Source organism: Sinocyclocheilus grahami, unplaced genomic scaffold, assembly GCF_001515645.1.
Source record: "Sinocyclocheilus grahami isolate Dianchi unplaced genomic scaffold, SAMN03320097.WGS_v1.1 scaffold146.1, whole genome shotgun sequence".
Lineage (NCBI taxonomy): Eukaryota > Metazoa > Chordata > Actinopteri > Cypriniformes > Cyprinidae > Sinocyclocheilus > Sinocyclocheilus grahami.
Window position 1 is genome coordinate 506371 of NW_015505325.1, and position 21337 is coordinate 527707.

The 21337-nt window shown below is 35.4% G+C and overlaps 2 protein-coding genes across 4 annotated transcripts in view; one reads left to right on the plus strand and one right to left on the minus strand.

Moving 5' to 3' along the window:
- The first annotated feature begins 1758 nt into the window (after positions 1-1758).
- On the plus strand, positions 1759-14580 carry LOC107591768 (zinc finger MYND domain-containing protein 12-like). Its single transcript, XM_016281006.1, has 8 exons — positions 1759-2741; positions 5055-5196; positions 5282-5453; positions 6945-7114; positions 7389-7511; positions 7593-7674; positions 12770-12915; positions 13772-14580. The coding sequence occupies exons 1-8, from the start codon at positions 2629-2631 to the stop codon at positions 13883-13885; spliced, it is 1062 nt and encodes a 353-aa protein (XP_016136492.1). The 5' UTR covers positions 1759-2628; the 3' UTR covers positions 13886-14580.
- The window catches only part of LOC107591767 (beta-citrylglutamate synthase B), a 27741-nt gene continuing 14812 nt past the window's right edge, over positions 8409-21337 (minus strand). Inside the window, exons 4-6 of one of the 3 annotated variants that reach the window (XM_016281003.1) lie at positions 18128-18331; positions 17312-17840; positions 8409-8718 (exon numbers count right to left, since the gene is read on the minus strand). In XM_016281003.1, the coding sequence (XP_016136489.1) occupies positions 8685-8718; positions 17312-17840; positions 18128-18331 (767 nt within the window). In that variant the 3' untranslated portion in view covers positions 8409-8684. Of the gene's footprint in view, positions 8719-12828; positions 12906-16871; positions 17841-18127; positions 18332-21337 lie in introns of those variants that run through there. The other 2 variants (XM_016281004.1, XM_016281005.1) reach the window with 2 other exon arrangements.

A 21337-nucleotide genomic window follows, 5' to 3' on the forward strand; every position in this document is an offset into this window, starting at 1 on the left:
TCCTTCAGAAATCATTCTAATATGCTGATTTACATTTGCATTACATTTAGTCATTTAGCAGATGCTTTTATCCAAAGCGACTTACAAATGAGGACAATGGCAGCAACAAGAGATCAACAAAATCAACAAGAGAGCGATGATAAGCAAGTGCTATAACAAGTCTCAGTTAGCTTAACGCAGTACACATAGCAAGGTTGGTTTTTTTTTACTATGTAATAAAAAGAAAAAGATAGAATAGAAAAAGAACAGAGCAAGCTAGTGTTAGAGGCCCTTTTTTCTTTTGTTAATTGTATAATAAATAAAAACAAAACAAATAGATAGATAGATAGAATACAAAAAAAACTAGTGGGGGTTTTTTTTTAAGAAAACAAGCAGTTAGTAAATTAATAGAGTGCAAGTCTAAAAGGGGCACGTTTTTTTTTTTTTTTTTAAAGAATTAAATTAGAAAAGTGTGTGCTAGAGTTAGAGGGTCAAATAAAGATGGAAGAGATTCTTGAAGATGGACTCAGCTGCTCGGACCGAGTTGGTTGGTTGATTTATTATCAATGTTGGAAACAGCTGTGCTGCTTCATATTTTTTGGTACTTTTTTCAGGATTATTTGATGAATATTTAAAGCAGCACTATGTAACTTTTGGCGCTCTAGCGGTTAATAAACAGAACTGCACACATCCCGCGGAAGAACATTCTAACCGGAGCTACTTCTCTAAGTTTATGTTTATGGCGATTCACGCAGGTATGTGTTACTCCGCAGCGGTGACGACCCGACCAGGCTACAATAGTCCAAATATAAGTACTTAGAAGTGTACCGTAGTGATTCGGAATAAGACAAAAACGCGGTTTGGAAGATGAATTCATGATGTACTCGCTCATTATATACATTTAGCAAATTTTGAACAGAAAAAGTTACATAGTGCTGCTTTAAAGAGAACAGCGTTTATTTAAAATATAAATCTTTTCTAACAATGTAAGTCTTTATTATGACTTTTTATCAATTTAACACGTCCTTGCTAAATAAAAGCATTCATTTCTTTCAAAAGAAAAAAATTACTGATCTCAAACTTCTGAATGGTAGTGTATATTGCAACAAAAGATTTCTATTTTGAATAAATGCTGTTCTTCTTAGCTTTTTATTAATCAAAGAATCCTGAATGAAGTATCACAGGTTGCAAAAAAAAATATTAAGCAGCAAAAGTGTGTCCAATATTGATAATAAATAAGAAATAATGATTTCTGAAGGATCATGTGACACTGAAGACTGGAGTAATGATGCTGAAAGTTCAACTTTGCATCACAGGAATAAATTATATTTTAATATATATTAAAATAAAAAAAACATTATTTTAAATTGCAATAATATTTTACATTACTGTTTTTTCTCTCTCTGTATTTCCGGTCAAATAAATGTAGCCATGATGAGCAGAAGAGAATTCTTTAAAAAAAAAACATTACAAATCTTAATGATCCCAAACTTTTAAACCGCTGTGTATGTACATTTTTATTTATTTTATTTATTTAAAACAATGCACTTACCCATCTGCTGTAGTGTGTTTCTGGTATTTATGTATGGAATAAATTATATTTTAATATATATTAAAATAAAAAAAACATTATTTTAAATTGCAATAATATTTTACATTACTGTTTTTTCTCTCTCTGTATTTCCGGTCAAATAAATGTAGCCATGATGAGCAGAAGAGAATTCTTTAAAAAAAAAAACATTACAAATCTTAATGATCCCAAACTTTTAAACCGCTGTGTATGTACATTTTTATTTATTTTATTTATTTAAAACAATGCACTTACCCATCTGCTGTAGTGTGTTTCTGGTATTTATGTATTTTTTTTATGGTACCACTATTTGTATAGTCTTTCTTTAATTGGTTCCACCAATCTATTGCCATTTGCAAGTCGCTTTCATAAAAGCATCTGATAAATGAATGAATGTAAACTTAGAATATTCATAATATTTGACAACTATAGCACTAGCATGCCTGAAAACATCTTCACAGTTCACCTTCATTGTACAGATGGAGAACAGAATTTATGTAAATGTTGGCCTATATTGTATATATCTGAAAAACAAAATCACTGCTTTGCATATTAATTAGTCGTTTGACTGAAAACTTCAACGTTACTGACAAATAACCCTGTAGTGGTCAAGAGGGGGAAACTTTTTAAAGTGAAGTGTCATTATCACGGAAATAGATAGGCTCCTATAACTTCACCACTAGATGGCTATAAACTTGCAGATCCCGTTTTACCTGTATTTCCAGACAAAGTATGTACAATACAATAAGTATATAAGCATGTAATATATCTATTGAAATACAATAATAACGCTATTGTTAAAAAACTAAACTATAAACTGTGTATATAAAAACACGAAACAAATATCAAACATAAAAATCTCAGGTGCAGACAAATCCTCCTCAGCTGCCCGAGGTCGTCTCCATGGGAACCAATATGAAAAACACAAACTCAAACACAAAGGAAGAGTTATTGCGCGAGCCGATTTGTAATTGGAAAACTGTTGAAACGGCTTGTGGTCAGAAAGGACAAATAAAAGTTCTTGTTTTAATTTAAGCACATTTTGAAGGCTGAAACCGCTGCGAGTAAATGTATCTGGGATGTCGGCCACAATTAACCCGCTAGCAAATCCTAAAGGAGTAAAGAAGCTGTGCGAACTTTGCCAGAAACCTGCTAAACTTCAGTGCACAAAATGCCTGGTCACATTTTACTGGTGAGTCTGGAGCCTTCGGGTTATTCAGTTAACTTGTGTGTTTTTGTCTTTATATTATCCAACCGAGCACCTTAAACTAGTAACGTTACGTAATGCTCCATGGTGTAACTGCGCGTACAGACAGCAGGTGGCACCATAGACACACATGCTCGCATTCTTAGCCGTGTTACTGCAGAGATGGAAAGGTTGAACGAGTTCAAACAGCTGGAGGAGAAATTATGTGCAGAGAGAAGAGAATAGCCAGCCATGCGTGCTTAAACACAACCAGGAAAAAAGAGAAAGAAATACGAGAATGACTGGGAAAATGTATGTGTTTTGTGTGCGTGCGTGGAGTTTCACTTGCTGTTTTTAAAGACGCCACAATCCTCACAACCATCTGCGGCAGGCCAGGGGTATTCAATTGAAGTTCCAAGAGGTCCGGACTCTATATTTCCTTCCCAGTGGAGGTCCGGACAATATATAGGAATAGTCATTATACATTTCCATCTGGCCTCCAGTAATGCTTTGTAAAAGAAAAACAAAAGTCCAAATAGTCATCAAAGATGAGCATATTGGGTCCTCAGAGCCAAATGCCAGTGGCTTCTGAGAATGTTCCTATTAAAAACAAATCCTCAGTTGAGGCCAATTAGATTTGAATACTAAAAGATAAGATCAGATGTTTTATCAAAGCTATTATTATTATTATTAACGTTTAGATAGGCTACATATGTAAGGCAGGAGGCAATGTGTCAGAAAAGATAATGTATGGAGGTTCAGAGTCTTCCTATTTAAGTCTGGACTATTTAATTTTTTGCTTAATCAAAACGCTCTCAACATGAGCAGAAAACAAAGTTAACTTTCAATGTTTAGGTTGTCTTTCCTTGCCATCTACAAATAATTTTCCAAATTTGAACAATTATATGTTTATTTTTAAAATGCTCTTTAACATAGGCTACTGATTAATAATGTTAAATGTCCATGAAAAAAATGCTATGTCTCAAACCTGGTTTGAACGGTCAGAGTCTGATAGGTAAAAAGAACTATATTTGCAGCATTGTTGTTTTCTGCAGCGTTTTAGCAAAAGTGCTGGTCTAAAAATCTATTTTGCTGGTCACTGTGTTTCTGCTTCTGTTTTTCAAATAACCGCAGACCACGACACAGTGTCAACATGCAAATATCTATCTTATAACTTGGACAGAAACGGTTTGTTCTTTGACGGGCAGCTCTTAAAGAGATAGTTAAATGAAATATGAAAACAATGTCTTTATTTACTCAGCCATGTTGTTTCGAACCTGTATGGCTTGCTTGCTTTGTTTTGTGTCTGTTTCACAAAAAGAGATTGACACAAATGTGTGACATAGGTATTACAACGTGAATATGGATACTTTTTCTATGAAGGACCAAACCTGCAGAAATGATAAATAAATAAAAATAACAGGGAAAAAAATAAAAAACAAATGACTTGATAAAAACAAATATAGTTCATTTGTTATCAAATTTAACCTAGAATTTCTTCTGCTTCTCAGAATAATTTGTATTTTTTTAAATACTTTGTATTTTCCTTTTATGTATTATATTATTTAGCGTAGTTATTTTTTATTCTTTTAACTTTTATTTACTTCTCATTTATTTTTATATTTATTGAATTAATTTATGTACAGTATGTATTTATTATTAAATTAATGTATTCAGACGTTTATTTATTTTAGTTCATTTAAGTTAAAAAGAATAAAAATAAATACAGAAAATAATACATATAGGAAAAAGGTAATAAAAAATAAATTCAGGATTACATTTTATTACAAATGAACTATATTTGTTTTTATCAAGTAGTTTATTTCTTTATTTTCCTGTTATATTTCTTTATTTTTCATTTCTGCAGGTTTGGTCCTCCATATACTTCCTGTGTCCTCATAAACCAAATGTCTTAAAAACATACTAAACGGTGTTTCTACAATCTACAAATCTACAAATGCAGAAAGTTTTGTTTGAGGGGTAGGTTTAGGGTAAGGGGATAGAAAAAACAGTTTGTACAGTATAAAAACCATTACGCCTAAGGAGAGTCCCCATAAACCACATATACCAACATGTGTGTACACACGTGTACCTACTTATATCTTAAGGACAAATTTGTGCCTAGAAATTAGCTAAATCTGACAAGACCTCCCAAAACCCCCTTTTGGTAGCATCCAAGTTTGTAAAAAGGGTATTTAAAAATATATATAATAAAGTAAATAACTTTTTTAATTGAAAAAATGGCATAATGTTTTCTATTGGAGTAATATTGAGTCTATTTCAATAAAGTATTTGGAATGTGTGTGTGTGTGTGTGTAGTAACTCTGACCACCAGCAAACTGACTGGACCAGTATTCATGGGAAAGTCTGTCCGTTGCTGGTATCTATCCACACACCTGCACCATTCAGCACACTGCAGTCTGACCGAGAGCACCACCACAAAGAAACACTGAAGAAACAGGTTTGTATGTGCTCCAGCAAGTAAACTGGGGCAAATGGTATGCCAACAGGGCAGATGTCTAACTAGTCAGTGTTTTTGACACTAGAAACATCTAGTAGAGATTGCTCATTTGGAGTCGCAGAGGTGGGTGTCCAAGAAGAGGTTCCAGGATGTGTTACCGGCCGCTCTCCTATTCTTGCGCTGGGCCATGCGGGTGTACGGATCCTGTGCTGTTGAACTGGTACCAGCTTATCTACTGCTCGCACAGGCTAATATAGGTGAGACATGCATAGAAACACATCTGCAAAAATCAACACAGTGCTGTGCTAATATTAAATCTCTCCAAGGTCCATTAGATTGAGAGCCACTGGTAGACTTCACAGTTCTAGAACCTCTCCAGAGGCTGACCGCCAATAACTTCCACTTCAGGAGAGAATGGAAACAAACGTTTGCTAAAATCTGAGGCTGGCGTTGAGCCCTGTTTACTTCCTGTGGGACGGTCTATGGGTGGGCTCAAGGGCGGTGCTTGGACATGAACTGAGGGGAGAGACAATTGTTATGTAATTCAGGATGTGGCAGACTAGTCATGCAGAGGTGTACTGTCTCAATGAGAAACTCTTGCATTGAAAGCTCTTCGTCATGAGCTCCAGCTCCACTTCTGTGACAAGAAAATCAAAAAGTTAGTTTTTTAGTAAAACATTTTTTATTTCCTTTTCAAACAAATGCTGTTCTCTGAACTTTCTTTTCATCAAAAAATCCTGACCAAAAAAATCATGGTTTTCACAAAAATATGAAGCAGTACAATAATGAAAATAATAAGAAATGTTTCTTCAAATCAGCATATTAGAATGATTTCTGAAGGATCGTGTGACACTGAAGACTGGAGTAAACTAATGACTGCTGAAAATTCAGCTTTGCCATCACAGAAATAAATTACTTTTTAAAATATATTAAATATAAAACAGTTGTTTTAATGAATTATTAAATTGTTATAATATTTCACAGTACTGTTTTACTGTATTTTTAAACAAATAAATGCAGCCTTGGTGATCATTTGACTTCTTTTAAAAAAAATGTTACAGACCACAGAAAAATGTTTAACAAAATTGCAGAACATGCATAAATTAACAAATAATTTTTTTTATTAAAATTAATTATATTATATATTTTAATTTAAATGATATTATAACATTTTATATTAAAATTAATCCTATAAAAAACTTAATTTCTTTATATAGTTATTAAAAGTTTGCATGATTGTTCCCTTCCATGCATATTAGGAATAAAAGGTTTTAAATACAGAAATATAGCATTGTTTTGTGCTTCTCACAACTAGAGAGATGGCAGACATGACAACATTTCCAGTACGTGAATATAGTGAGCAGCTGATGCTCGCTGGATTTTTTTACGGTGGATTCAGAGGATTTTTTGGGAGTGGAATGATCAGACACCCCTAGGAATGGCCAACTCCCTGGGGAGTGCACTATTGAACTAGGGAGCGGATTGAGACACACCCCTGATAATTAAGCTTCTGTCTATATGGATAGATGGGATGCTTTGTATGCTCAGAATTCTCAGTGGCTGCTTTCAACTTGTTTGACAGATGAGCAAACCAGGCATGAATCTTTAAAACATTGGATGTCTTTTCCAACAGAAACATCAAAGATGGTTGTATTGAGTAGAGAAACCTTCTAATAGGCAGGCTAACGTAAAGTCAAGAGGCATCAAGGACACTTTGTTCATAATGTATGTTGTTTGTGTGTGTTAAGGTTTAGGTTCTCTCTCCCAGGCACATGAGTATCTGTCTAAGGCTGAGTGGACAGTAATGAAAACACCAGGGTGCAGTCACACTGTCCTTCATCAGCTACACAGAACCCTGGGTCGCCTGCACGCTGCCATGGGAAAATACACATCTGCTCTCACTCACTTTGCCAATGACGTATGTCCTAATATGTGTGGAACACTGTCATTGGATTGCATGTACAGAATTATCTGCCATGACTTATTGCTGATGCATGTTTGTGTGGTAATAAATATTAGGGTTTTGTAGGAATATTGCAAGGCCCTTTGAAACACTTACTTGGTCAGTTGTGGCATACTGGCATGAATCATTTAAACTAAAAATCTATATTTTATGTTCATTTATTGATATCATTTATTTATGTGTGTATTAACTACAAAACTGACTACATATTTTTTTTTTCTATGTGTAGGTGTATTATGCCAGTGAAATGTTTGGTTTGGGCAGTACTGTGACATCTGGAGGATATTTTCTTATGGCTGATGTGTTTCTGAAGCAAAACAAGCCTGACATTGCCCATTCGCTCTACACAGAGGTGGGAAAACCCACCATCAGCACACATTGAGACATCTGTCTCTGTAAAATGTCTCTCATCACATTGCGTGCGTGTGTACAGGTGGCAAATTCATGGCACACTCACCTGTGTAAGCTGATGGATGGTATCGGGCAGAGCGGCACTCAACCAGAGAAGTGTTTTGGTAAGACAGTAAACCTACACAAAGACACGTCCGCAAACATTATTCATCCAATCAGCATATTTTTTTGTGAAATATAAATATATATATGTACTATTCAAAAGTTTGGGGTCAGTTTTTTTTTTAACAAAATGAGTACTTTTAATGTGCAAAGACGCATTAAATAGACCAATTTGCAAACAGTGATGACCTTTTTGTTGGCTGAGCCTATCTAGTGGCAGAAAATGAGTTTTAAAGTAGCAGTCTATGGAAGAAATGTAATTTTAAGATTTATATTTCAAAATTCAGACTTTTTTACACTACCAGTCAAAGGTTTTTGAACAGTAGGATTTTAAAGTTTTTTAAAGAATTCTCTTCTGCTCACCAAGCCTGCATTTATTTGATCCAAAATACAGCAAAATCAGTAATATTGTGAAATATTTTTACAATTTAATTATTTACTATTTAACTATTCGAATATATTGTAATATGTAATTTATTCCTGTTATTTCAAAGCTGATTGTTTTAGCGTCTTTACTCCAGTCTTCAGTGTCACATCATGATCCTTTAGAAATCATTCTAATATTCTGATTTGCTGCTCCAAAAACATTTATTATTATTATTATTGCACTTATTTGGTCAGTTGTGGCATACTGGCATGAATCATTTAAACTAAAAATCTATATTTTATGTTCATTTATTGATATCATTTATTTATGTGTGTATTAACTACAAAACTGACTACATATTTTTTTTTTCTATGTGTAGGTGTATTATGCCAGTGAAATGTTTGGTTTGGGCAGTACTGTGACATCTGGAGGATATTTTCTTATGGCTGATGTGTTTCTGAAGCAAAACAAGCCTGACATTGCCCATTCGCTCTACACAGAGGTGGGAAAACCCACCATCAGCACACATTGAGACATCTGTCTCTGTAAAATGTCTCTCATCACATTGCGTGCGTGTGTACAGGTGGCAAATTCATGGCACACTCACCTGTGTAAGCTGATGGATGGTATCGGGCAGAGCGGCACTCAACCAGAGAAGTGTTTTGGTAAGACAGTAAACCTACACAAAGACACGTCCGCAAACATTATTCATCCAATCAGCATATTTTTTTGTGAAATATAAATATATATATGTACTATTCAAAAGTTTGGGGTCAGTTTTTTTTTTAACAAAATGAGTACTTTTAATGTGCAAAGACGCATTAAATAGACCAATTTGCAAACAGTGATGACCTTTTTGTTGGCTGAGCCTATCTAGTGGCAGAAAATGAGTTTTAAAGTAGCAGTCTATGGAAGAAATGTAATTTTAAGATTTATATTTCAAAATTCAGACTTTTTTACACTACCAGTCAAAGGTTTTTGAACAGTAGGATTTTAAAGTTTTTTAAAGAATTCTCTTCTGCTCACCAAGCCTGCATTTATTTGATCCAAAATACAGCAAAATCAGTAATATTGTGAAATATTTTTACAATTTAATTATTTACTATTTAACTATTCGAATATATTGTAATATGTAATTTATTCCTGTTATTTCAAAGCTGATTGTTTTAGCGTCTTTACTCCAGTCTTCAGTGTCACATCATGATCCTTTAGAAATCATTCTAATATTCTGATTTGCTGCTCCAAAAACATTTATTATTATTATTATTGTTGAAAACAGCTGAGTAGAATTTTTTCAGGTTTCTTTGATGAATAAAGTTCAGAAGAACAGCATTTATATGAAATATAATTTTTTTGTGACATTATAAATGTCTTCATCATCACTTTTGATCAATTTAAAGCATCCTTGCTAAATAAAAGTATTAATTTCTATCATTTCTTTCCCCCCCCCAAAAATAAATAACAATTATACCAACTCCAAGCTTTTGAATGTATAGAGTATAATGTTACAAAAGCTTTTTATTTCAGATAAATGCTGATCTTTGGATCTTTCTATTCATCAAAAAATTCTGAAAAAAATGAACTCAACTGTTTTAAATATCGATAATAATAATAAAAATGTTTCTTGAACAGCAAATCATGTGAATGATTTCTGAAGGATCATGTGACACTGAAGACTGGAGTAATGATGCTGAAAATTTAGCTTTGATCACAGGAATAAATTACATTTTAAATCTATTCAACTAGAAAGCAGTTATTTTAAATAGTAAAAATATTTCACTAGTACTGCTTTTGCTGTATTTTAGATCAAATAAATGCAGGCTTGGTGTGCAGAAGAGAATTCTTTAAAAAACATTAAAAAAATCTTAGAGTTTAAAAACCTTTGACTGGTAGTGTAATCTCAGAATTCTAATAAGAAAAATCAGCTGGTCATTCTCTTTTCTCCTCGGCTCAGAATATATCCCACACTTCTGGCTTTTTTCCTCAGAATTGACAAACTCGCAATTGTTGAGTTAAATCGAGTTATAAAGTCCGAACTAGGAGATATAAACTTGCATTCGCGAGAAAAAACAAACAGAATTGTGAGATAAAATGGGTCAATGTTATGTTAAATTATATAGGTTTAAATAGTATTTCATGCTGTAACTGTAGGGCTATTACAATATGTCCCCTATTACCTGCAAATGAGAATATTATGTAGACATCAAATGTATGCTTTAAAATTAGGGTAATCATAGCAGGTTTCATCCATAGTCTGTTCATTTTAACCTCCAAATTCAGCTTTGCTGTCACAGTAATAAATTAGATTTTAAAAGTTATTGTAATTTAATTAAATTGCAGTAATGTTTAATAAATGGAGTCTTGTAGGGAATCAGCTTCTCAGTCTTCTCACCAAAACGGTCCACAGTGTTTTGATAATATTCAAGTCATGTGATTGAGCTGGCCAGGGCAGATGTTGAAATTCATCCTAGTGCTTCCAGGTTTTATGATCATGACAGCATATTTATTTTCAATTTTTTTACATTTTAGCATCAGTGTCTGTGATTAACGTTTTAGCAAATTGCAGCTTTTTCATGAATGCTGGCTTTGTGAAGTTGTCTGTGGTCGGTTTTTGCGGAAACGAGGTTCAAGGTCTTCAAGGAATATTGAGATTTGCTGTCACTTTGCAGAAGTAGTTCTGTGTTGTTTGAACAGTCCTTCTTAGTGTTTGACAGTCTCTATCTTTCACTTTTTGCCCACTGTTCTTCTTCTCTAATGAGGTCTTGCCATGCTTTCTGTATGTAGTCATAATCATAAAGACTGTTGATCCTAAAACACCAAACAATTAGGCCGTTAGGGTTACAGATGCTCCTGATAAACAGGCTCTCTTTTCGGAAATCTGACAACTCACTCATTTCACAGACGGCTTGTATCATAAATATCGAATAAAAATAAACAGTTAAGTTTTATTTTTATAATTAATAGGTAAATATGGATAAATTCATGCACATTACACTTTGAACTTACAAATAAAAACTTAATTTTAATATGTAATTGATATCTTGATATATATATTTGTTTATTGTTACGATGTCATGAAATGTCATGTGTATGGTGTGGTTTTAATCTATCATAAGCTTTTAAAGCAGCCTGTTTCGGTTCCAGCATGATTGTATGTTTATGTATTAGTTTGTATGAAGTTAGCGTTATATTTACAGCCATGAGGTTGTGTCCTAGAGCAAACCCTAGTTTATTCCACTGATAACTAAGATCAAACATGACACAGCCGTGAGTACGTGCAGCGCTCCTGCCCTAGTTCTCTCTCTAAGCCTATTAACCTCAGCGCTGTTTTGGCTAAGTCTTCCAGTGACGTGGCTGGCTGGTCAGTGGTCAGTACGCTTGATCCTTTCTGCTTTCTGGCCTCACACTGACTGACCCAAGGTCAGTAGACTGGCGCCGGTTCTGCCCTCTGGCTAGCCACATCATATTATAACTTCTGACCAGATGACTCTATAGCAGGAAACAGCTTAGCCGGCCTTGCTCTGCATGTCCTGGTGGATGCGACTGCACAGAGCTACAACAACAAGCATGACCTGATATCAATCAGGGACACAGACTAGCCAGAGTTTTATTCTTTTTGTCTCTGTGGAGCAGACAGTCATATCGTATCATTGGTCAGTGAAGTCATACATCCAACTATGCTCACTGTTCAGTCAACCAACTTCAGTAACACTTTACAATACAGTTTAATTTTCTAATGTTTGGTAATGCAGTAGGTATCAGCATAATTATTTTAATTTTGTTTATAAATGAATACATTTGTTTAATAAGTGCTAATTTATAAAAATTCTACTGTTCATTGTGCATTTATGTTTGTTCGTAATACTTGACTTTTAATGTTAGAAAAATAACAAAAACGAATGATATAAGCTAATATTTGTTTAATTATTTTAATTACAATTTAAATTAATTAATTTATTAAATATATTAATTTTCTATTTTCTTATATTCTAAAAATGATTTATTCCTGTGATGGCAAAGCTGAATTTTCAGCAGCCGTTACTCTAGTCTTCAGTGTCACATGATCCCTCAGAAATCATTCTAATATGCTGATTTGCCGCTCAAGAAACATTTCTTATCAATGTTCAAAACTCTTGTTTTTCTAGAAACCGATAAATTTTTTAATTCTTTGATGAATAGTAGGTAAAAAAAAAAAGATATATAGTTTTTTTTTTTTTACATTATACATTTATTTAGTCACTTTTGATCTGTTAAATGTGTCCTCGCTGAAAAGTAATATTAATTTCTTTTGAAAAAATCTCTCACTGACCAGACTTCTGAACAGTGGTGTAAATATGAGGAAACATTTTTATGCAATAAAATGATTTGGAAAAAAATTATTCATAGACTAGGTTGTTGGCGGATTTCTGAACTGGCACCAGGGAGTGTTAATGCTTCTCCTAATGGACCAAGCTCTAGCATGGTTATCAGCCAATTCAGACAATCTTAAAGTGGTCAAATATTGGCTGATTTATCAGTCTGGCCAACAATGTCAGATAGGAGCAACTCCCTATAAGGGGATGCGTTTCAAAACAGTAGATGATAGATCATGTTTCTGAATATCTCCTAGAGATTATTCAACAGAAATCATCATTCAGTCTCTTACAGATAGATCTGGTTTCTCAGAATCAAACTGCTGCACTCACCTGTGACTATTATAGCGGACACTGATCTTCCTCTTTTGTGTGTAGATGAGGCCCAGTGTGTGGAGGCTGATCAGATGTTGAGATGTATCTTGGAGTTTGAGGAACAGTGTGTGAAGCCTCGCCCTGACCAGTCAGCCATGTTGGCACATTCTCTGGCTATGCTGTGGTTACTATGCAACAACTACACCAAGGTAAACAAAGATTGACCAATTAAAATATTCCATTCAGACACTTCATGAGACATTTACAGTATGCTCTTGAATTCAACACTGACCTCCTCACCAGTGCTCTGGATAATCAAATCATAGTAAATAACCAAATGTCTAATTAAATTGAAAGTTCTGAGGTGGAATGTTTGAATTCGACTTGGATGGATGTCTTGCTGTGAACATGTTTAAGTTCTATTGACTTCAGTGCAGATTAACACTAAAGGCTAAAGCCATGATGAAAATTGACAGTCAGACTGTTCCGCTGCTGTTGTAATGGGATTCTCCTTTAGCATTCCTCCAACTTCCACTACATCTCAGACTAGTTTAAATCCCCAGTTCTTATCGCAAACTTGTTCAAACTCCCAGCTCTCATATCAAACTACAACAAAACTCCCTAATTTATCACTTCACAGCTCTTATATCAAACCGTTAACATCCCATTATTCGTCAAACTACACTAAACTCCCTGAATTAAAACAGCTAAACTTACCACACTATCATATTAAATGGGCGATATTGTTCCGCTCTTCGTGCGTTTGAAAATTAGGTCATCTCAGACTAGTTTAAATCCCCAGTTCTTATCGCAAACTTGTTCAAACTCCCAGCTCTCATATCAAACAACAACAAAACTCCCTAATTTATCACTTCACAGCTCTTATATCAAACCGTTAACATCCCATTATTCGTCAAACTACACTAAACTCCCTGAATTAAAACAGCTAAACTTACCACACTATCATATTAAATGGGCGATATTGTTCCGCTCTTCGTGCGTTTGGAAATTAGGCTTCCTTTTTTGTTATATATTTCTTTTATGTTTTTGTGTTTGTGTATATAGGCATTGGAGTTTGGGAAGAAGGCTGAGGTGTTGATCCAGGGGTTAAGTGAGCAAAACAGACTGAGAGAGTCAATCCATAATCTACTACAACATGCTGAAAAACAGTTGGAATGAGACTGGCCACTAAACTACACACCGCAAACAAATCAAAATGGACCACAATATACAGCACAACAACAGTCAAATTGTCTTCACACTGTACAGTGTTCATATTCATTCATTAAATCCATCGATATTGGGAGATATTGATGTATAATTAAGGTGCAGTCTCATTAGCGAAATTTCGTGGGCAAAAAAAGGTTCATTGTCTAGGTCAATACTGATGTATGAAGCACGGCTCGCACTTTAAATTTTATTTTTTTTTTACTTTTAAACCAAGCAGCTTTCTGTTGGTTAACGCAGTGAATTTGTGAACTCGAACCGGTCACGAAATCTGTGAGAGGAAATATTTCACCCTCATGTAAAATTCCCAAGCGCATGGATTCCTATTGAAATGACTGGATTTTACCCATGAATTCACTAAACAACAGTATGTGTGACCCCACCTTTAGTGAGGCAGGCTACAGCAAAAATCTTGCAAAAGATCAGTGGAAAAGGCCCGTCAACTGTGATGCGAGATAAATAGACAAGCTGACACGGTTTCATGTTCTGGACATTTTTAAAATGTCTTTATTGGTATTATTGGTATTATTACGTAATGACACATAACATCAATGTTGGCGTTCTATCACTAGTAATTTCTTGTTTTAAATTATACAACATTGCTTGGTTTTTGGCATTTAGGTTCCCACTAAAAAAAAAAAAAAAAAGCAATGAAATGAACACATGGAGTCTCAAAACATTTCCCTTTTCCATACCAGAAAGCTAAGTGTTCATTAGCAGCAACTGTTGCTTTTTATTTTTAGTTATGTGATGCTAAGTTAATTGCCAACTCACAAGTCAGAAGGGTATAGTGGTACCTTATCAATCAGATTGAGCACTACTTCATATAGACCAGTTTTCCACGGCGTAAGATCTGATAATGCTATTTTAGCTCTCAGTTCAGATGCGTGTTTTTGAACTGCTGTCATGGAAGTTTGACCCCTCTATTCTGAATTTGCATTTTAAGTTTTGGAGTCACACAGGTTTGATACTTAACATAAGGGCAGAAGAAACTTCCTGTTGTATCCTATGAAGTGGAGGCAGAGCTTGTAAGTTCGACAACCATATAGTGCGTTATCGCGAAAACACGGAAAAGTGTCAGTTTACAGGGACACTTGTTCTTGTGTGGGAAGAGGTGGAAGGTGCAAGTATCTGGTTGCATGGAATGATGGAACACATCACACACACAAGACAGCAAATCACAACGCTTGAGAGGGGGTGGTGAGAAGAGTGGGGTCAACGGCTGTTCAGTCAAACTTACATTAAAACCCTTCGTCACTCCAAGCAAGATTAATCGCATATAAACCAGTTTTTAAAAAAAATTATAAATTAGGAAAACAAAAGACAACAGAACACTAAATATTATAAAATGAACAAGAAAAGAGTGCATGTAACCATCAGGTCTCACAGCATCCATTTCTTAATATTTTAGAACGCTTTGTCCTTTTGTTTATTGATACACATAGGCAGGACTGTCTAGCATGAATATGTCATTTTTCCAAGGAGAGGAATTTGATCAAGGCTGCTTCCCTGAGTTGACTCTAAATTTCAGATCTATATTGCATCTTAATGTAAACCATTTCATCGAAAGTCCGAACTCATATTTAATTGATCTAAACTCTATGACGTCTAACATTGTAAACCATTCTGAGCTGGTTTGGATTGTGAGCTTGGTCCACTTTAGATTTGCTGTATGGAATCCTTAAGACTAGATGTGAATTTCATTATATGCAAATATGCTGAAATAAAGAATTTTGGGATTTTAGGACACTTCCAGATAGAAAAAGGGACATTAATAGAGTTGCTTAACTTTAAATAGAAGAATTAGACTTGTGAGAAATGTGTGGTATACAGATATAACGGAGTACAACAGATAAATGTAAATTTAGCTCAAATCAATACAATTCCTGGTTTTCTTTCAGGTTATCATTGGCTGTTAGACCACTGGGCTGAATTAAGAGCAGTTGTAGTACCCGTTTGAGTTGACACTTCAGTTTTATTGTTGCAGTATTTTTGTACAAAAAAGTCGTTGAAGACGAACAGCTTATTCATCATCAGCACTTAGTGTTGGCAAAACGTTCAGCCCTTGTGGTAAAAACATTAGTATTTAAAAGTCTACTTGCTCTGTTTCTCTGCAACTCACTGTTCAGACTCTATGTGGGAAATTGCTTTTGGGGTGGCAGACATGCAGATTGGCGAGTGGTCATTAGCAGATCTGAGTAGTAGACATTGGGAAAAGAAGCTCAGTTTTTAGTATATTTTCTTTCATACAATTGATCCTTAAGCAGATTGCTTTAACCAGTTCAAAATGGTGGATTTCTAAAATGGCCGCTTCATTCAGTCATTAGCAGATCTGAGTAGTAGACATTGGGAAAAGAAGCTCAGTTTTTAGTATATTTTTCCGCTCTCAATATCTTTCATACAATTGATCCTTAAGCAGATTGCTTTAACCAGTTCAAAATGGTGGATTTCTAAAATGGCCGCTTCATTCGCAGAATTACCAGACAGCAGATGCCTGTGAGAAAAAAGTTCCTATGGGCCAAATCCTCACTTACACATTAAGAAAGGTAATTCAAAACGGGTCCCACATCAGTCATTCAATTTTACTGACACCAGCAAAGCAAATGAAACCTTTACGCTTGTCTGATCAGCAGTAATTCATTTACTACAGGCAGTCACTGCAACAGACTAAAATAACTCATACTCATTCATGCTTTTAAAAGAGTTAGGATGGATGAGAATATTCACAGCTTTCCAGTTTTTGTTCTTGCTGTCCCTCTACGTGTCTGTCTGTGTGGGCTTTTTGAGGGCAGGGAGGTATGTGCCTTTGTATCCTGGTGAGCAGTTGAAATTTGGGTCCATTCGGTTTCCTCTTTCTCGCCCCATGCATGCAATACATTATACCTTCAGCCAGGCTTTACCACAAGGTTTGTAACAGACAAAATTCATTCATTCTCTCCCTATAATACAGACTTTAATATGTCCTTAAGTGTATGTCAGTATGTGTGTACCCTAACCCACAGTATGTACATGAGAATCCAGTTGATGGTAGCTGAAAGGTTACATTTGGGAATCACGTCCCGGTAAAACCACTCTACAGTGCATGCACCCTCAAATTACAGTGACAAACACATATTCAGCTGGTGCACTACAGCCAGGCTGGAGTGTACACTAGCTAGTGCACTTCCAACTGCACTGTACACTTGTATAATTCTATAGTCCGTCAATGAGAAGAAACATCAGGGGAGCAGCCTCAGACGGGGGTTTACAGGGAGGGTTAGTATGATTACACGTGTGCATCTGTATGTAAAGTGTCCACTTCAGTTTGTTTCGCTCTTTGATGGTCGTGTGTGTGTGTGCATATGTGTAAGTGTGTTTGTGGCTGTAATTCCAACTCACTCAGTCAACAGTTTTATCTCACTCGCGAGAAGGGAGTTGATATTGTAGGCGGGATCTGCAGTGACGGGAGCGGGGCCTGTTTCCGTTAGATCCACCTCGCTCTCGCTGGAGGTGGAGCTTGTGCTCATGGTGGAGACGGCGTCAGTGATGGCACAGGTAGCGCCGGGTGGGCAGATCTCATTGGGAATACACACCTCCGTGGGGATTATCACCTCGGTCGGGATACACACCTCGTGCTCGCTGCTGGTTTCGCTGGTGCTGGAGACCACAGAAAGCAGCGACATCTTCCTGCTGAGGCGGCTTGGCAGAAGGGAGAGGATATAGTCGGCCACGATGCCTGCCACGTCCATCCCACAAACCTGGTCGAACGCGATGAAGCCCACGTTGGCGTTGGCCTCGCACACCAAAAAGGAACCGTCGTTTAGCTGCAGCAGGTCAACTCCACAGACATCCATCCCCAAAATATTGCACACCTGCACAGCCAGTTGCTTCCCCTGCTCACTGAGGGGGCACATCATTCCCACCCCACCTATCAAAAAAAAAAAAGAGCAAAATCATGAGCAGGGAGGCTAATGGCAAATTATGGGCAGTTGTTGTAAGCAAAACTAAAAAAAAAAAAAAAATTTTTATTGGTAACTGAAATGAATCCGAAATATTAAATGAAAAACTTCAATTACTAATGCTGTGATAGAAAAAAATAAAGCCATAGAGAAAGAAAAGAGAAAAATAAGCCACAAAAATTCTACATATTATACATAATGAAAGTTTACATCACAAGTCAAATATTTTAGGGGAGGTGAGTGTGCGATTGCATACCCAGTGAGCAGTTGCTCTGCATGCGTCCGTCGGTAGAGCAGCGCAGCATGGATCCGATCACTCTCCCCCCGACCAGAACCACCCGCACATCCCGCCCATGACTCTCCTTCACATACTCCTGAAACAGGTATGGGGCGTCATGGCGAATCAGATGACACAGGTCTGAGAGGTGGTGCTTATCCCGGGCCAGGAACACCGCTTTACCTGTACAGATCGAAATTAGACAGTTTTACCAGGGATAAAGACTTAGGCTGTGTTCGAAATGGCATACTTGCTTACTGCTTACAGCCCAGTACACAGTGTCTAACATTTTTTTTAAAGAATAGTGTATGAAACAGTATACAATAAGCAATAAATGTTTCAGAGCTGTCACATGACAAAAACTGAACATTAATTCAGCACAGCTGTCAAGGTTGTTACCTTAGAAACAAATGAGCTAACTGTTCTTTTTATAAAGGCTTGTTAAGAAGGCTTCATACTAGTAAACAATGCTATATTGCCCAATTGAACTCATTTCATAATTGATTAACTTTACATATTGGACAGAACTAAATCAACACCGAGCTGTCTTTATTGATATTTTTGGTAGTTACACTAAGTGGCGATATATTCTAGTTACACTGGGCCTCATTTACGAAACGAATCAGCATACTGCAATATAGTATGGTAGTATGCCATTCCGAACAGCTTCTGTACTGATTTCAGTGTACTTGAGTCATATTTGGCAGATTCTGGCGAATATAGTAGGTCATCCGGGTATTACATGCATACAGAAAATTTGCATAATATGCACAGCATACATACTGGATACTGCACAAATAGTAAGAGTAGTATGATAGTATGGCATTTCGAACACAGCCTTACTCTACAATTTACAAAATTAATTTTAGGAACTACCTAAAGCAAAATGTGTCTTCTGCTACTTCAGGAAGTTATGCAATATTGAAGTGTCATTGCCAAAAGCTCAATTATTTATTGATTTCTCTGCATAACGACCAAATAGAACAGGAGCAACCTGTAACAGTCCAGGGTTAAATGCATGAAGTTTTATGTGACTACATTTTATACTCTTGATACACAGCCAGGTGTAGCAGCATGTATTCGGACACAGGCAGAATGTCCTACTTGTTTTCAGTTAACAAAAGTAATAAGAGAAGGCGGGGAAGATAATTACATAATTGTAAATTAGGGATGTAACAACTCACGATTCGATTCACAATTTTTTTTTTTACAAAATGAGATTTAAGACAAATTAAATGTGTCCTTATATTATTGCTTGAACAAAATGCTGCACATTTCTTTGTGAAATTAAAATATAACACTATAATAATAATAATATACTAATATAGCACTTGCATATTACTGCTCTTTTGTTGGTTTTGATTGCTTCTATCGTCCTCATTTGTAAATCGCTTTGGATAAAAGCATCTGCTAAATGACAAAGTTTTAATATAATGTAAATGTAAATAACAAAACTACATTTTAAAACAAGTTCCAAATCAAATAAATAACACAAATAAAATAAATCTCTTCATATAAACAAAATAAGGCTTTGTCTGTGCTCTTTTCATTTAAAATTAGAGACAACCACTGCATTTTAATCTTGATCCAAACAAATACATGCAACATGAGCAGTTTTTAATCTAAATTAGATTGTATCATTTAAAAATTTGAAGCAAAAACAGAATGGTTTGACTTCAGTTTTGTGAAACTACACATAAAAATATCTGCATGAAACAGAAACAGCAGACGAGCTGAATGAGACGCAGATTCACTCTCTGCCAGCAGGCCGTGCTTAAAGCGTTTCCTTGGTTTCCGCTGTAAACAAAGTAGCGCTGAACTTATGAACTTTAATATGCATTATACACAGACAAGATGAAAAGAAACAATACCATCTAAACTTTTCTAAAGACAGTAAGTTCCCCTCAGACATGCATTCATATAAACTCTTACCCCTAAATGAATCGCGATTTGTTTAGTATCTCAACCGATTTGAATCGTCACATATTCGGCTCGCGGTTAATCGTTACATCCCTATTGTCAATAGATCCAAGGAGATGCGCAATACACTAATTGCAGGGAGAGGCCCCCTAGAGCAACCTGGGGTCAAGTTTCTCGAGTCGCTCAAGGGCACAAAGGTGATACAGCAGGGCTGTGAACTCTCCAGATGTTCAACTATCAGGCTGCCGCCACCCCACCCAATTCCCCATGGGCCTTTTAAGACAATCAATGTTTTTAGGGGAAACAAAACATTCACTAGATGAAATTGTTCATTACTTTTCTATTAACAGATTTGTATCAAAACATTGAATGAATATTCTGTTTGTAAATTAACAGAACAATAATTGCCATTTTAATGTTCTATTAATATATTTGTATCAATAAAATGGCAAATTAATATTCTATTGCAAATTATCAGAACAATAAATACCAATTTAATTGTATTTAACTTTAACAAGTTTTCAACTTTGAGGAAACCTGCAATATGACAATAATCCATTTCACGATGACGTCACAAAACCATGAACCTGCATGAACCTGTAGACATGAAGTGCAGCACAGAGACCTGCTCCCGCAGAAATGTTATCTTGCCCGCAACATTCATGTTTGTCCCGCTCCCACCCGCATAAATGTAGCCTATATACATTTTTTTTAGTACATACATCCATGAAATTTACATGAAATAGTAAGTTCCATGTTGCCTAGCTACAATATCCCAGCATAAACTCTAGGGCTGTCGCAAATCGTCGATTTTATTCGACTATTCGATTTTTAAAAAATCCTCGACTTCATTTTCTATACTCCGTTTTAATGGTTAAATTCAATTTTATTAATCAAAAAGCCTGTCTAATTAATTGAGTTTTACAGTTTTATCTTTACCAAATTCTGTTTTGCATTATTTTCTGGATTCCATTTTAATGGTTCCATTAAATTTTAATAATCAAAAGCATTTCCAATTAATTGATTTTATTTAAAAAATAAAATAAAATGTTTTTAGTTTTTTTTTCCGAAATACTGCACATTTACATTTTTCTCCTAAATAAATTCTGGTAAATAACATTTCTGGTAAATACTCTTTTAAAAAGTGTTGTTTGATTATAATTGTATTATTAGTTGACTAGAACACATGGATATGTTGTCATTCTTACACTATAATACTGAACTTTGATTTCAGTGATTTGGACTATGAGATGGACACTTGCTTCTTGC